This window comes from Chiloscyllium plagiosum, unplaced genomic scaffold (assembly GCF_037043375.1).
Source record: "Chiloscyllium plagiosum isolate Xiang-an unplaced genomic scaffold, Cpla_swu_hap1 HiC_scaffold_29, whole genome shotgun sequence".
Lineage (NCBI taxonomy): Eukaryota > Metazoa > Chordata > Chondrichthyes > Orectolobiformes > Hemiscylliidae > Chiloscyllium > Chiloscyllium plagiosum.
The window spans coordinates 43,150,648-43,168,037 of record NW_028270167.1 but is presented as its reverse complement, the minus strand read 5'-3'; the positions used below and the strand labels follow the sequence as shown (position 1 = coordinate 43,168,037).

The window sequence follows — 17,390 nt, the reverse complement described above, 5'->3', positions numbered from 1 at the left end:
ATCGAACGCTGCCTGGAATTGGATCTCTCAACACACAGAGGCAGTAACTGATTTAAAACAAGCCCTTGCAACTGCACCTGCCTTACTGGTACCAGACCCTTACTAACCATACACCTTAGAAGTTACAGCCACAGACCAGACAATAGCTGCTGTTCTACTACAAGAGCAGCACAGTAGGCAAGGGCAAGTGGCCTATGCCTCTAGGGTCCTACAACCTATGGAACAATGGTTTTTCATGTGCAAACGACACCTCCTCACAGTGTTTTGGGCTGTCCAGTCCTTCAACTATATCACTGGCTTAACCACAGGATGCAATTATCAATTCATTACCTCCATGGTTTCGATAGTTTATTTGTTGTATGTGTAAAGTACTGAAACTGATCCATTGAGATAGGTACTTGAGAATTGTCTGTTTACCTCAATGCTTTTAGACCACATGTAGACACTCTGTGGTTACCCCTGTTGTGCATTCAAGCAATTTTAGACCATGTATAGATGTTCTGTGGTTACCTCCTGCTGAGCGCCTCTTGTAGACATTCCCACCGCCTGCTCGCTTTAGTTCCCTTTTTGTCACTATAGTTGCTGCTGAAAACTTTAATTCTGATCTAATTAAGTTTGTCCTGATCTAATTAATTCTCTCCTTTGATCCTTTCCTGTCTTTGATTCTTTCTCGGCTGACCCACAGGTGCAGTGAAGGGTTGTTTTGATTTGGCCTACCTTGATATTGAAACATACTACAGAACCACAATTTATTTGGCCATTTCTCCAATGTATAAATTATAACATTTGCTCAATTTCAAGATTCCCATTACGGAAATGTTTGTTATTGCTTTTTTTGTGAGATTTTATAACATTGTTTGGCTTTTCATTTGATCAGATAGTGAATCTTAGCCACCTACGTGTATAAATACTTTTTTTATTTAATTAATGCCTTTTTATGACTATGTGATGTATTCCCACGCTTAGTGTCCTGTGCACCTGCAGTGTAACACTGCACTGGATGACAATTGTTCCCTTGCTTTGTTCCTGTATCTCTCCCTGTGGCTGTGTATGGTGGAGTTGGGTTTTTCTGGTAAGAGATTCCCCCCCCTTCATTCCTCCACACCGGACCCAGGTTTGAGGTTCGAAAAGAAAGCATTTTCCTTTCTTTCTCTACCAAGGGCCCAAAGAGTTTGAAGGATAAGAATTGCTGCAAAACCCTGCTTAGCGCGGTAACTTGAGAATAACCCACCAAAACAGAAGACACCTCTGAGATCCTCGGAAGAAGACCATTGTACTTTCACAATTGTTTTGTATTTGCACATTTCTCCATTACCTTATTTATTTTAGTTTCTGATATTAGTTAAATGTGGCTTTCTCATGCCATCTGTAACAGTTTACTTGTTTAAATATGTATTGTGCTTTATTTGAGCTTGAATGGTCATATACCCACTGCATAGAGATTGGTCTTTTAGTATGTGATCTATCATGCTTTGCATTCAAGATCAAGAGAAGGGACTGTGGCTGGTAAGGCCGCCCTAAATAATTGATTTTTGATGAACTTCGATAAAGTGGCCATAAATTAAAGGATGCTGGGAAATGAAAGCCAGCTTTGACTAAAGTGACTGTGTCAATCCACATGCTGCAGAATCCAGACCGGCTGCAGCTGCCCACAGACAGTTTGCAAACAAATTTGACAACTGCAGACCCTGCAATACACACCCCTGAAGTTGGACTTGAATGAGACAATGGAATGTCACACTTGGGACAATCACCAGACATGGAGGTGCCTAGCATGCTTATTTGGAGGAGGCTGTTTGCACCCAGCACCTTCCAGAATGGTCACCTATGGGCCACCCTCCCATCAACATGCCAATCCCTGGTTGAGTCTAATCTATTAGAGTATTCGAATTTGATCAATCTATTGGCAGATCCTCAAGACCAACCCAAAAGGGCCCAAAGAGTTTGAAGGATAAGAATTGCTGCAAAACCCTGCTTAGCGCGGTAACTTGAGAATAACCCACCAAAACAGAAGACACCTCTGAGATCCTCGGAAGAAGACCATACAACATCATCATATGGATCCTGGCCAAGTTCTAGTGTTGTGGTATACAATCATACAAATTTAAGTTAAAACATAAGATCGTTAGCCTCTTATGGTTCTAATATTAATTGTGTCAAATAAGTGAGGATTGCTGTTTATCATTATTAAGAGTCAATTCACATTCTTTTGCTAGATATAAGAGTTCAAACACATTGTGTGGCAGGTGCAACACCTGGAAATAATCAAGTTTGGCAATGTGAGTTCATAGCTGAAAATGTGTTGCTGGAAAAGCGCAGCAGGTCAGGCAGCATCCAAGGAACAGGAGAATCAACGTTTCGGGCATAAGCCCTTCTTCAGTGAGTTCATAACCCATTAAAAAAGATAAATATTTCCAAGTTATCTAAAAGTACAGATCCGATTGTTAAATGCGTTAAATTTAAATTTAAGGTTGTGTATCAATTAAAAAAAAACTGGTGTGGTTGTTCCAGAATTCTCAACATGTGGAAAGCTCTGCCCTCTTAAACCTTTGGTAAGTGTTGAATTTCACATTGCAAAAGCTGACCGCTTCTTCAGATTCGTGTTTAGCCATTTTGAAATGTGCTAAAGAAAAGAAGCGAGACACCTTTTTCCTGCCAGCATTGTTTTTTGTATTTAGTTAAATAGTTGGCCTAACTTCAATTGGAATGACTGAGGGTACCTTATCTCTTCAATTGTGAGAAACTAACTCTCATTGCTGCCAAAGTAAAAATCTGGGTATTATGTTTGATTATATTGAGGTCTTTCATTCAGAATAGATGACATGCAAATGTAAAAGGCTAACAGTTATGATTTTATTTACTAATGGTTTGAATTTTGAGATAATATAAGATAATTTTGCTTGTTCAACCATCTTGGTTGTACTCAAATGCCTGAAGTCGGAAACATTTTATCAAATGAAAGGCACTGAAAATTACTAAAACAAATGAAGTGATTAATGTAAAATGCTGTCTTCCTTAATGGAAATGTTTTTGAAATTAATAACACAATCAATGATTACTACTATTTTAATAGAGTTTCAATTTCTAGGATAAAAATTAGGAAGAATTTGTAAAGTTTTTGTCAAGTAATTGCAGGTTTTCAACATTATTTTGTTCTGTCTTCTGTTGAAAATTACTTTTTTTTCTCTTTAGATCATCACAATTGTTTAATGTAATAAACACATATTGGGCATTATTAAATTTAAACTTCTTCATTTTATTTGGATTTTTTCCACGATGACAAAACCAAACCATAATTTGACAAATTAACCTCCTGGCTGCTAAGCACGGTCACAAAGAATTTGCTGCTTTTGTTTTCAACTCATGGCCCTGGTAAACGAGTGGACCTTTTACATCCGCATCGACAATAACACTGTAGTCGCTTGAAGAATAAAATAACTTATCTGCAGACACCATCAGACTTGAATAATGTGGTGACAATTTCGACCAAAGGCTTTGCTTTTCAAGGATTTGGCTGCAATCTATTTAGGGTAATTTGTTAGCTGAAGTAATGTGCTGCATACGACATGGATTGCAAGTATTTCTGTCCCTAATGCAAAACCACCAGGGTTGTGCATGATTGTTTCTGAGATTGGAAATGATAAAATTCATTGCACTCCAGGAGAAGAAATTTATTTACTGTTTGAAGAAATTGTATTATTTTTAATAAAGGAAAAGGAACAGAAAGCAGTCTTAGAGTTCTAGAACATCATAGAAGCTAGTCTGATTTGATTAGATTAGATTAGATTCCCCACAGTGTGGAAACAGGCCCTCGGAAACCGGAGGAAATAAAATTGAACATAGGACTGACAAGTTCTGCCAAAAAATCCATCTGAATTTGGCATTGTTTTGAAATGATAAAAAAGAAAAAAACAAACAAAATGTGTTAAAATCTACAATATTTCTACTGTGTAGAAACAGTGATATTTTAATGATCTAAGAATAGGGTATAGGACAGTAAAGTTCCTCCAGGACTCTCAAATTAGATAGAATCTTGATTAGGTTCTGTGAACTAGAATAATTAGTGATAAGGGATAAAAGATAGAGATAGAAAAATCATTCCAACAAGTTGGAAGTTTTCTAAAATAATTTTGAATTGAATTGAAATAAATCATCTGGGTGAAATCCAGTGAAATGTATCAATCTGGTATCAAAATACATTAATGCAAGAGATCTTGGAGAAGAATTGTACCCTCATGAAAGTCAGGTATGTGTAGTAAACTGAATACTAAGATTAGATTAGATTACATTACAGTGTAGAAACAGGCCCTTCGGCCCAACAAGTCCACACCGACCCGCCGAAGCGAAACCCACCCATACCCCTACATTTACCCCTTACCTAACACTACGGGCAATTTAAATTATAAACTGATAATTTTTATTTATTTGGAGATGTTTACCTCCTTGTCTATCTTGAGGACATTATCAATGACAAGACTGAAACGAAACAGAGGAAATGTGTCGAAGTGCCACTGACCAACCAAGCTGGAACATAATTAATTCTTACAGGATTTTGTCACCAATGCCTACCTTTTGTGAAAACTCCCAAACTACAGAAAACAGTATACATTTTCCTGAATCTCAATAGTGATCTAATCAACATGGAGGTGTTTAGCTGCTGGAGCTGGTGGAAGATGGTCTCAGTGAAAGGCCCATTATCTCAAGTGGTTGGAGTTCAATTTCTAAATGAACACATGCAGCATGTACATGGTGAAGCTCAATGACTGAGGATGGAGTGGTTTTGAATTTGGATTGAAGGTGGCAAGGGATAAGTAGTTTCCAGAACATTCTGTAGATTATCTGAGTTCCTAACGGTAATTTGTTGGAGGTGAGGTGCAATTAACGTGTTCAGGAAAATGGATGACAGTTGGTGCAAAATTGGTGCCCATTTGACCCCAATTTCCGCAGAAAATTTGTGGTTCCATTGCTGAGGAACATAGCTTACAATACATGAAGGAGTAGGCAGAGAATAGTGACACATTTTGGAGGAGCATCTCCATATGCTTCGGGGTTTGATTGGAGTGGCTTCTGAGAGGTCATGTGCAGTAGTTATTGATATTCCTTGCACTTTTCTTAAATGGATCAATGATGAATGATCACTTCTGTGCTGTCACTCAATAGGTGAAAACTGCAGAATGAATCTGAAAGGAGTTCATGGACATTGGGAGGAAGCAGCTGAGGAGGCTTCTTTCAATGATCTTCATGGTGACAGATAGCAAGAAGACTCATTGTAGTTATAGAAAGGTGTCGTTGTGAGTGACACATGAGCTACCACGAAGGGGTCATTCATGAGTGAGAAAAATTCAACCTAAAATATAAAAACATTTTTACTGGCCTGGACTGATAAGGATATAGTTGAATTTTGCCAGCCATGTCATACATTCAGGTAATTGGCAAACCACAGGCAGTAATAAAACCCACAATTTTAATACCTATTGCTACATTTGAGGAACCTTTTACAAGAGTCTTAATTGACCTAAAACAAAAAGTGAAAATCAGTATTTGTTAACACCAGATTTGTGTCCACCAGATTTCCAGAGGCTGTTCCATTATGCAATATCACAGCTAAAAGGACTGGAGAAGAATTACTCAAATTTTTCACTAGATACAGACTATCCACAGAGATAAGGTGGCATGTGGTTCAGTGGCTCTGTGGTGAGCACTGTTGCCTCACAGTGCCAGGAATCCAGGTTTGATTCCAGCCTCGGGAGACTGTCTATATGGAGTTTGCACATTCTCCTTGTGTCTGCGTGGGTTTCGTCCGGGTGCTCCGGTTTCCTCCCACAATCCAGCAGATTAGGTGAATTGGACATGCTAAATTGCCCATAGTGTTCAGGATTGTGTAGGTTAGGTACGTTTGTCAGGGGTAAATTGTAGAGTAATGGGACAGTTGGTGTGGAGTTGTTGGGCCGAAGGACCTGTTTCCACACCGTAGGGATTCTATACAATCAAATCAAGGGTCAAACTTTACATCAAAATTATTCAAGGAAGTTATTGACAGCTTAGGAATTAAACAATTTAAATCTACTGCATACCATCCAGAATTGCAGGGAGGGCTCCAAAGGTGGCATCAGACATTAAAGACAATTAAATTAGATTACTTACAGTGTGGAAACAGGCCCTTTGGCCCAACAAGTCCACACCGACCCCCTCAAGACCCATTCCCCTACACCTATCACTACAGGCAATTTAGCATGGCCAATTCACCTAACCTGCATATTTTTAGACTATGGGAGGAAACCCATGCAGACACGGGGAGAATGTGCAAACTCCACACAGACAGTTGCCTGAGGCAGGAACTGAACCCGGGTCTCTGGCGCTGTGAGGCAGCGGTGCTAACCACTGTGCCACCATGCCACCCATTAATATCCTGACTCTCATGTTCAATTCCTATCATATGAAAGGATAGCATTCCATTAGCCTTCTTAATATTAAGGGCTTATTGTCAAAACCATCCAGATGATTGGGATAAGGGAATTGCATTTGTACTTTTTGCGATCAAGAGATGCCCCAAATGAATTGAACAAATTCAATCCATTTGAACTATTTTTTGGGTATAAAGTGAGAGGACCACTAAAATTGATTAAGTAGAAATTGGCAAGTCATAATTCAGAGACCACATATTTGGACAATGTGTCAACTTTTCGGGAATGATGAAATAGAGTGGGGGAGTTGGCGAGACAGCATCTAAAAGTATCACAATGAATCAGGAAGCAGACAAGAAATCAAAAATCTGCAATTTTGCTATTGGGGAGGTGTTAACATTGCTTCCAGTGATAGGTGAACCTTTAAAATCAAGGTTTAGTGGAACTTATCAAGTCGAAAGGAAATTGAGTGAGGTGAACTATTTGATAAGGCCTCTGGATAGAAAGAATCTCACAGAGTGTGTTGTGTGAATATGCTCAAAAGATATTTTGACGGGGAAAAAAAAACAGAGGGAAGAACCAAATTCAGAGGATTCTGAATTGGACATTCCTCAAATTAAATTGGACAATGAGGAAGTTTTCAAAAATTGGGATAAATTATTGAGTTACCTTCCAGAGGAAAATCAAAATGATCTGAAAGAGATATTACAATCACATGGGGAGATATGAGGAAATAAGCCAGGAAGTACTAACCTGATTATGTATTATGTAGATATAGGAGATGCTGTTCTGATTAAGCAACATCCTTGTAGGCATAAAACTCTAAAGTTGGCACAGCAACAAAACAACATAATCAAAGTGAGTTACAATGACTGGAGCTCACCCATACTAATGGTGCCAAAGATAGTGCCCAAAGGTTACGTGTGGACTATCACAATATTATTGCAGTTATAAAGACTGATACATATCTGATTCAATGTTTAGAAGACTGTCAAGAAGGTGGGACAAGCAACTTATATTTCTAAGTTGGACTTGCTCAGAGGATACTGACAGGTACCTTTGTCAGAAAGAGCAAGGACAATTTTGGCTTTTTATGCCAACTGGACTGTATCAGTTTAAAGTCATGCCATCTGGCATGAAAAATGTGCCAGCCACATTTCAGTGATATGAAGCAGACTGCCTGTACTTCAACTGATGTCAGGATTTCATCTAGATGAGCTCCTAGCAAAAGTACATTTTAAAAATATGAATATGATGGCACAGCTTGCAAAAAGTTTCATTTCCTCTCTGGCCACAGGAAAACTGCTGGAGAACAACCAACATGCTCACCATTATTCAAGAAGAAAGCAAGGGATAAACCAGGAAAGTATAGGCCAGTCAGTCTAACTCCAGAGTTGAGGAAACTAGCAAAAGCAATTCTGGGTGTTTTCAGTGAGCCACAAACAATGGAACATTAGAAACATGATCATATGCTTTCTACATCCTCATCATCCTCACATTTGAGCCATCACCCATAATTACCCAAAATAACCTTTCCCATCCTGTTATGCTTAAACCTAGACCAGACCACATTACCAAATCCCTATACACATTGTCTTCCCCCTTGACCATTAAAATTACCACTCTAATCCTGAATCTGCTCTTTATCCAGCTTCAATTTTTTGTTTGGTGCTGTGAACCATTTCAAGAGATCATCCAGTCCCCAAACTTGACTCTAGACCTAACCCCATACTCAGGAGAGTTTCCAATTTTCACTGAATCCTCTACCAAACAGTATGTCAATTCAACCTCCACCTTTGATTGCACTGACCACTCTTTAAAGCCTTCATTGATCTTCCAATCTCTGCTTGATCTGCCCATTACCTGACAGGACCACTACATCCAGTACTCTCAATCTTTCTCTCCACCATAGGTCTCGACAACTGAACATCAACCTTTCATCACTCACTGCTATGTGCAACAGTTCAACATGGAGACCTGTTTACCTCAATCACAACTGCACAGATCCACCTACTGCACATCTCCTTGAAACAATTGTGAAGCGAGTGGCACTGACCTTAAACAAAAACTGTTTTAAATTGAGTATTCATGACATGCAAATATGTTAGAGGTACAAACCTGCTACAATCCAGCATAACTTTCAGCACACCACTGTTTTTATCTTTGCATCTCAACTCACCATCTGGAAATCAAATTCTGTCTAGTTAAGTTACTAGGCACACTATTTTCCCCCTCTTGTGAGTTCCCAAATTGTACTTTAAATATTTAGTTCTCCATCCTGCCCTGTCTTTTATTGCCCTAGGTCCTTACAACACCAAATTGAAGCCCAAGTACAGGTTTCCATTAGTGACACAAGGTCAACAATTCCCTAATTTTGCGGTGTTATTTATTAACCAGAAGCTAAGTCTAGCCAGAGATCCAGAAATACCCCTTGCCATTGACAGAGGCCAGCAGGTGAAATGCACCATCCAACTATGACTCTCCCAGCACTGAGTCCGTAGCTTCTGGTGTAACAGATGCCTCACCTTGATACCAGATGGCTCCTGTGATTGTCATTCTACGTAGAGGGTGTATCATTGCATTCCACAAAACAGTAGGTTGATGGGGACCACTTTTTTCATTTACTCGATTGCCAATACTGAAATGAAACAGACAAGTTACCAAACATATAATAGATACACAACAGTATTAGAATAATCTGCAAGAAGCAATTTAAGCATCTTAAACTGTTAAAAATAAACTAGTAAATACTAAATTAAACCTATTAAACTAAGATCAGCTGATGACTTCCCATCTCTGCAGAATTTCTTCCCAATATTGGATTCCCCTGTGAGGTACACTCTCATTTATTTCAATGTTGAGAAATCAAGTTTCCTAACTGAGTTTTCTGACAACATCAGTTAGCCACAAAACCCGACAAGATATGAGTCAGTGAACAGAGCTCAATCCTCTACAATCACTGAAAGTGGACAGTATTTATTATAATTCCCAGATCACACAGTTATTCTCTAGCTCATATTTTACACCATTTAATTATTATGTAAACCTCCCAATTCACCTCACTATACAGAAGACATTGTGCTTATACCTGTATGAAATTTCATCTGCCCATTGCAAATACAAGTCCTTCATCAGACTTTACTGCCTCGTGCCTATGTGTCATAAACTACATAGTACTCAATTTAATTTGTGTATTAGAATCAAGGTCACGTATTAAAATCATAAATAATGGGATGGGAAGGGGGTGTCAGCACTAATTCCAGACGTAATCTGTATCAATTGTGTACATTCAGAAGGTGACATGTTTCTTTCTTTTGATGAACAAACAGTGATACCTACCATCTCAGCTCGTTCTTCAAACACTTCAAGTCCAAACTAAAATACAGAAACTTAAAGGTAACCACGTCTGGACTCTACCCGAGTCGTGTGCTGAATAGCACTGAAGGACGTTGAATGACAATCTAAATTCATGGCTCAAAGAATCTTGTTGGTGTTGGTTCATGTGGCACCGACACCAGTATCACTAGGGGAGACGATCGCCTAGTGAGATTATCGCTTGACTATTAATCCAGAAACCCCAAATAATGTTCTGGGGAACAGGGTTCAAATCCCGCCATGGTAGATGGTGGAATTTGAATACAATAGTTGAATGATGATCATGAGACCATTGTCAATTGTCGGAAAATCCCATCTGGTTCACTAATGTCCTTTAGGAAGGAAATCTGACATCCTTACTTGTGACTCCAGAGCCACAGCAATGTGGTTGACTCTCAAGTGCCCTCTGAAATGGCCCAGCAAGGCACTCAGTTGTATCAATCGCTAGAAAGTAAGTTTCTACAAAGAAATCAAACTAGACGGACCCCTGGCGCAAAGATAACGCCAAAAACACAAACAGCCCTGTCGACAATGCAAAGTCCTCCTTACCATCATCTGGGGGCTAGTGTCGAAATTGGGAGAGCTGTCTCACAGACTAGTCAAGTCTGACATTGTCATTCTTACAGAATCATAGCTTACAGATAACACCCTGGACACCACCATTACCATCCCTGGATACATCCTGTTCCACTGGCAGGCCAGACACAGCAGAGGTGGCAGCACAGTGGGACACAGTCAGGAGAGAGTTGCCCTGGGAGTCTTTGACATTGACTCTGGACTCCATGAAGTCTCATAGCTTCACATTAAACATGGGCAAGGAAACATCTTACTGGTTACCACGTACCGTCTCTTTCAGCTGATGAGTCAGTACTCCTCCATGTTGAACAACACTTTGAGGAAGCACTGAGGATGGCAAGGGCACAAAATATACTCTGGGTGGGGACTTCAACGTCCACCAGCAAGAGTGGCTCGGCAGCAGCATTACTGATTGAGCTAGTCAGGTCCTAAAGGATATAACTGCTAGAATGGGTTTACCGCAGGCGGTGAAGGAACCAACAAGAGGAAAAAACATACTTGACATCATCCTTACTAACTTCTGGCTGCAGAAGCATCAGTCCATGACAGTACAGGTAAAAGTGACAACAGCACTGTCACTGTGGAGACGAAGTCCCGTCTTCACGTTGAAAATAATCTCTATCGTGTTATATGGTACTATCACCAAGCTAAATGGGACAGATTTTGAACTGATCTAGTTCATCTAGATTGGGCATCCATGAGGTGCTGTGGGCCATCAACAGCAGCAGAACTGTACAATCCAGCACAATCCGTAACCTTTTGGCCTGGCATATCCCCTATTCAATCATTACCATCAAGCCAGGGGGTCAACCCTGGTTGAATGGAGAGAGAGCAGGAAGGCATGCCAAGACCAGCTTCAAGCAGACCTAAAAATGAGGCATCAACCTGGTGAAGCTACCAAACAGGACTCCTTGCATACAAAACTGCATAAACAGCAAGTGATGGACAGAGCTAAACGATCCCACAACCAACGGATCAGATCTAAGCTCTGCAGTACTTCCAGATCCAGTCGTGAATGGTGATGGATAATTAAACAACTCACTGGAGGAGGAGGCTCCACAAATATCCCCATCCTCAATGATGGAGGAGCCCAGCACATCAGGGCAAAAGATAATGCTGAAGCATTCGCAACAATCTTCAATCAGAGGTGCCAGGTGGATGATCCATCTTGGGCTCCTCCAGTGGTCCCCAGCATCACAGAAACCAGTCTCCAGCCAATTCGATTCACCCCATGTCACATCAAGAAATGGCTGGAGGCACTGGATACTGCAAAGGCAATGGGTCCTGATCACATTCCAGCAATAGTACTGAAAACGTGTGCTCCAGAACATGCCGCTCCCCTAGCCAAGCTCTTCCAGTACAGTTACAACACTGGTATCTACCCAACAATGTGGAAAATTGCCCAGATATGTCCTACACACAATAAGCAGGACAAATCCAACCCGGCCATTTACCGCCCAATCAGTCTACTCTCTATCATCAGTAAAGTGATGGAAGAGGTCATCAACTGTGCTATCAAGCAGCACCTGCTCATCAACAACCCGCTCAGTGACACCCAGTTTGGGTTGCGCCAGGGTCACTCAGCTCCTGATTACATTACAGCCTTAGTTCAAACATGGACAAAAGAGCTTTATTTCAGAGGTGAAGTGAGAGTAACAGCACTTGACATCAAGGCCTCATTTGACAGAGTATGATATCAAGGAGCCCTGGTAAAACTGGAATCAATGAGTATCAGGGGGCAAACACTCTGTTGGCTAGAGTCATACCAAGCACAAAGAAAGATGGTTGTGGTTGTGCAGAGTTAGTCATCTCAGCTCCAAGACATCTCTGCAGGAGTCCCTCAGGGTAGTGTCCTCGGCCCAACAATCTTCAGCTGCTTCATCAACAACCTTCCCTCTGTCATAATGTCAGAAGTGGGGATGTTCGCTGATGATTGCACAATATTCAGCATCATTCGTGACTCCTCAAATATTGAAGCAGTCCATGCTCAAATGCAACAAGATCTGGACAATATCCATGCTAGGGCTGACAAGTGCCATGAAACATTTGCGCCACACAAGTGCCAGACAATGACCATCACCAATAAGAGACACTGAAACCACCATCCCTTGACATTTAAGTTTTACCATCACTGAATCCCCTACATCCTTGGGGTTACCATTGACCAGAAACTCAACTAGACTCACGCCATAAACATATTGGTTCCAACAACAGGTCAAGACTAGGGATACTGCGGCAAGTAACTCACCTCCTGACACCCCCAAGTGTTTTCACCATCTACAAGGCACAAGTTAAGAGCGTGATGGAACACATCTCTCTTGCCTGGATGGGTGCAGTTCCAACAACACTCAGGACGCTTGACAAAGGACTGGCACCAGATCTATAAACCACCACTCCTTCCACCACCAGCGCTCAGATGCACTGCAGAAATTCACCAAAGATCTTCCAAACCCACAACCATTTCCATCTAGAAGGACAAGGGCAGCAGGAACTTGGGAATGCCACCACCTGCAAGTTGCACTCCAAGCCACTCACCACCCTGACTTGGAAATTTACCACCGTTCCTTCACAGTCATTGGGTCAAAATCCTGGAATTCCGTTGCTGCTCAAACCACAACAAGTGGGCTACAGCGATTCAAAAAGGCAGCTCATCATCACCTTCTCAAGGACAAATAAAGATGGGCTATCAATGCTGGCCAGTCAGTGATGCCCATGTCCCAGAAATGAATAAAAAAAAGTGCTCAGGATGCTGTTACCTTAAGAGTGGGCCCTATTTTAACTAGGTTGAGCAGGGTCCTGGCCACACTATAACTACAACTATAGTCAATTTAGAAAGTAAAAGAAGTGGGCAGCAGTTTCAGATGGAGAAAGTTTTAGAAATCCAGGGACTTAAGGCCATATAGCAGTACAGTTCCTTAGGTAAAGCAAGCAAAGCAAAGCAAAATGGAAAAGGATAAAATCTTTAAACAGTAACAGTGCATCAGCAGAGTCCATTAAATGAATAGTGCAAAATCATGTAAATTAAATGCATAAAACATTTGCAATAAGAAAGCTAAACCTGTGACAAAAATAGAGCTAAATGATTTAACTTATACAATTAAAATATAGCCTTCAATAGTGATGTAAACAGAGGGACCTAGGAGCTCAGAGCTACAGGGATGGTGCAGGAGGGAGGGATTCCGGTATTTGGATAACTGGGGTTCTTTCTGGGGAAGGTGGGACCTCTATAAACAGGATGGTCTACACCTGAACCTGAGGGGCACCAGTATCCTTGGTGGGAGGTTTGCTAGTGCTCTTGGGGGGGGGGTTTAAACTAACTCTGCAGGGGCATGGGAACCCAGATTGTAGCTTTAGGGTGCAGGACCTGGAGTGTAGGGAGGTTAGGAACATGGCCTCAATTTCAAAGGAGGGTGCCTGTAAACAGGAAAGTGGTTTGAAGTGTGTATACTTCAATGCAAGAAGTATACGAAATAAGGTAGGTGAACTTGCAGCGTGGGTTGGTACCTGGGACTTCGATGTTGTGGCTATTACGGAGACATGGGTAGAACAGGGACAGGATTGGCTGTTGCAGGTTCCAGGGTTTAAATGTTTTAGTAGGGTCAGAGGTGGGGGTAAAAGAGGGGGAGGTGTGGCATTGCTCGTCAAAGATAGTATTACAGCTGTGGAAAGGACGATGGATGAAGACTCGCCATCTGATGTAGTTTGGGCTGAGGTTAGGAATAGGAAAGGTGAGCTCACCCTGTTAGGAGTTTTTTACAGGCCTCCTAATAGTCCTAGAAACGTAGAAGAAAGGATTGAGAGGATGATTCAAGAGAAGAGTGAAAGTAATAGGGTGGTTGTTATGGGGGACTTTAACTTTCCTGATATTAATTGGGAAAGCTATAGCTCAAGTTCATTAGTTGGGTCAGTGTTTGTCCAATGTGTGCAGGAGGGTTTCCTGACACAATATGTAGATAGGCCAACAAGAGGTGAGGCCATACTGGATTTGGTTCTGGCTAATGAACCAGGTCAGGTGTTAGAATTAGAGGTAGGTGAGCACTTTGGGGACAGTGACCACAATTCGGTGACTTTTACTCTAGTGATGGAGAGGGATAAGTGTGCACTACAGGGTAAGAGTTATAGATGGGGGCAGGGAAATTATGATGCTGTGAGGCATGACTTAGGATGTGTGGCCTGGAAAAGTAAGCTTCAAGGCAAGGGTGTAATTGATATGTGGAGCTTGTTCAAGGAGCAACTATTGAGTGTCCTTGATAAGTATGTGCCCGTCAGGCAGGGAGGAAAGGGTCGTGTGAGGGAGCCGTGGTTTAATAAGGAATTGGAATCCCTTGTTAAATGGAAGAGGGCGGCCTATGTAAAGATGAGGCGTGAAGGTTCAATTGGGGCGATTGAGAGTTATAAGGTAGCCAGGAAGGACCTGAAGAGAGAGCTAAGAGCAGCAAGGAGGGGACATGAAAGGTCCTTAGTTGGTAGGATTAGGGAAAACCCTAAGACTTTCTATAGGTATGTCAGGAATAAAAGAATGACTAGGGTAGGAATAGGTCCAGTCAAGGATAGTAGTGGGAAGTTGCGTGTGGAGGCTGAAGAGATTGGGGAGACACTGAATGAATACTTTTCGTCAGTATTCAATCAGGAACAGGACATTGTTGTCAATGTGAGTACGGAGTCACAATTAAGTAGAATGGATGGCTTTGAGGTATGTAGAGAAGAGGTGTTGGAAATTCTGGAAAGGGTGAAAATAGATAAGTCCCCTGGGCCTGATGGCATTTATCCTAGGATTCACTGGGAAGCAAGGGAGGAGATTGCAGAGCCATTGGCCTTGATTTTTATGTCCTCGTTGTCTACAGAAGTAGTGCCAGAAGATTGGAGGCTAGCAAATGTGGTTCCCTTGTTCAAGAAGGGGAGTAGGGATAACCCTAGTAACTATAGGCCGGTGAGTCTCACTTCTGTTGTGGGCAAAATCTTAGAGAGAATTGTAAGGGATAGGATTTATGAACATCTGGATAGGAATAATGTGATCAAGGATAGTCAGCATGGTTTTGTGAAGGGCAGGTCGTGCCTCACAAACCTTATTGAATTCTTTGAGAAGGTGACTAAGGAGGTGGATGAGGGGAAAGCAGTAGATGTGGTGTATATGGATTTTAGTAAGGCGTTTGATAAGATTCCCCATGGTAGACTACTGCAAAAAATACGGAGGTATGGCATTGAGGGTGAGTTGGAGTTTTGGATTAGGAGTTGGCTGGCTGGAAGAAGACAGAGGGTAGTAGTTAATGGCAAAGGTTCATCTTGGAGTGCCGTCACTAGCGGTGTTCCGCAAGGATCTGTTTTGGGACCATTGCTGTTTGTCATTTTTATAAATGACCTGGAGGAGGGGTTAGAAGGTTGGGTGAGCAAGTTTGCGGATGATACGAAAGTCGGAGGAGTTGTAGACAGTGAGGAAAGATGTGGCAAGTTACAGCGGGATATAGATAAGCTGCAGAACTGGGCAGAAAGGTGGCAAATGGGGTTCAATGTAGCTAAGTGTGAGGTGATTCACTTTGGTAAGAGTAATAAAAAGATGGGGTACTGGGCTAACAGTCGGATGCTTGGTAGTGTGGATGAGCAGAGGGATCTTGGTGTCCATGTACACAAATCTTTGAAAGTTGCCACCCAGGTAAATAGTGCGGTGAAGAAGGCATATGGCGTACTGGCTTTTATTGGTAGAGGAATTGAGTTCCGGAGTCCTGAGGTCATGTTGCAGTTGTATAAGACTCTGGTGCGGCCGCATCTGGAGTATTGTGTGCAGTTTTGGTCGCCATACTATAGGAAGGATGTGGAGGCACTGGAACGGGTGCAGAGGAGATTTACCAGGTTGTTGCCTGGTATGGTAGAAAGATCGTATGAGGAAAGGCTGAGGCACTTGGGGTTGTTTTCATTGGAGAAAAGAAGGTTTAGGGGTGACTTGATAGAGGTGTAGAAGATGATTAGGGGTTTAGATAGGGTCGACAGTGAGAATCTTTTTCCACATATGGAGTCAGCTATTACAAGGGGGCATAGCTTTAAATTAAGGGGGGGTAGGTATAGGACAGATGTTAGGGGTAGGTTCTTTACTCAGCGAGTCGTGAGTTCATGGAATGCCCTGCCAGTAGCAGTGGTGGACTCTCCCTCATTATGGGCATTTAAGCGGGCATTGGATAGGCATATGGAGGATAGTGGGCTAGTGTAGGTTAGGTGGGCTTGGATCGGCGCAACATCGAGGGCGGAAGGGCCTGTACTGCGCTGTATTCTTCTATGTTCTATGTATAATTCTTCGACATCTGCATCATATATACATATGGCGGTTAAGAAGGTGTTTCAATATGCTTACCTTCATTACTCAGACCTTTGAGTAGAAGGCCTGGGACATTATGTTAAGGTTGTACAGGACAATGGTAAGGCCTGTTCAGTTTTGGTCGCCCTGTTATCGGATGGATATTATTAAGTTGGAGAGGGCTCAGAACAGATTTTCTAGGATGTTGCTAGGAATGGAGGGTTCGAGTTATAAGGAGAGGCTGGATCAGCCGGGACCTTTCTCATTGGAGCATAGGAGGTTGAAAGGTGACCTTACGGTGGTTTATAAAAGTATGAACCTGATAACTAATTAGAACGAAGGGTCAGTTTCCTTGCCATATGATGTGGTGTATATGGACTTCAGCAAGGCATTTGATAAGGTTCCCCATGGTAGGTCCATTCAGAAGGTCAGGATGAATGGGATACAGGGGAACTTAGCTGTCTGGATACAGAATTGGCTGGCCAACAGAAGACAACGAGTGGTAGTAGAAGGAAAATATTCTGCCTGGAAGTCTGTGGTGAGTGGTGTTCCACAGGGCTCTGTCCTTGGGCCTCTATTGTTTGTAATTTTTATCAATGACTTGGATGAGGGAATTGAAGGATGGGTCAGCAAGTTTGCAGACGACACAAAGGTTGGAGGTGTCGTTGACAGTATAGAGGGCTGTTGTAGGCTGCAGCGGGACATTGACAGGATACAGGTATGGGCTGAGAGGTGGCAGATGGAGTTCA

General features: G+C 41.9%; 1 protein-coding gene across 2 annotated transcripts in view; it reads right to left on the bottom strand.

Annotated features, from left to right (window-relative positions):
* The window catches only part of siae (sialic acid acetylesterase), a 168,883-nt gene that overhangs the window by 98,483 nt on the left and 53,010 nt on the right, over window positions 1–17,390 (bottom strand). For both annotated transcript variants that reach the window (XM_087976542.1, XM_043676962.2), the window contains exon 6: window positions 8,930–9,042. In XM_087976542.1, coding sequence (XP_087832668.1) covers window positions 8,930–9,042 — 113 coding nt within the window. The remainder of the gene's footprint in view (window positions 1–8,929; window positions 9,043–17,390) is intronic.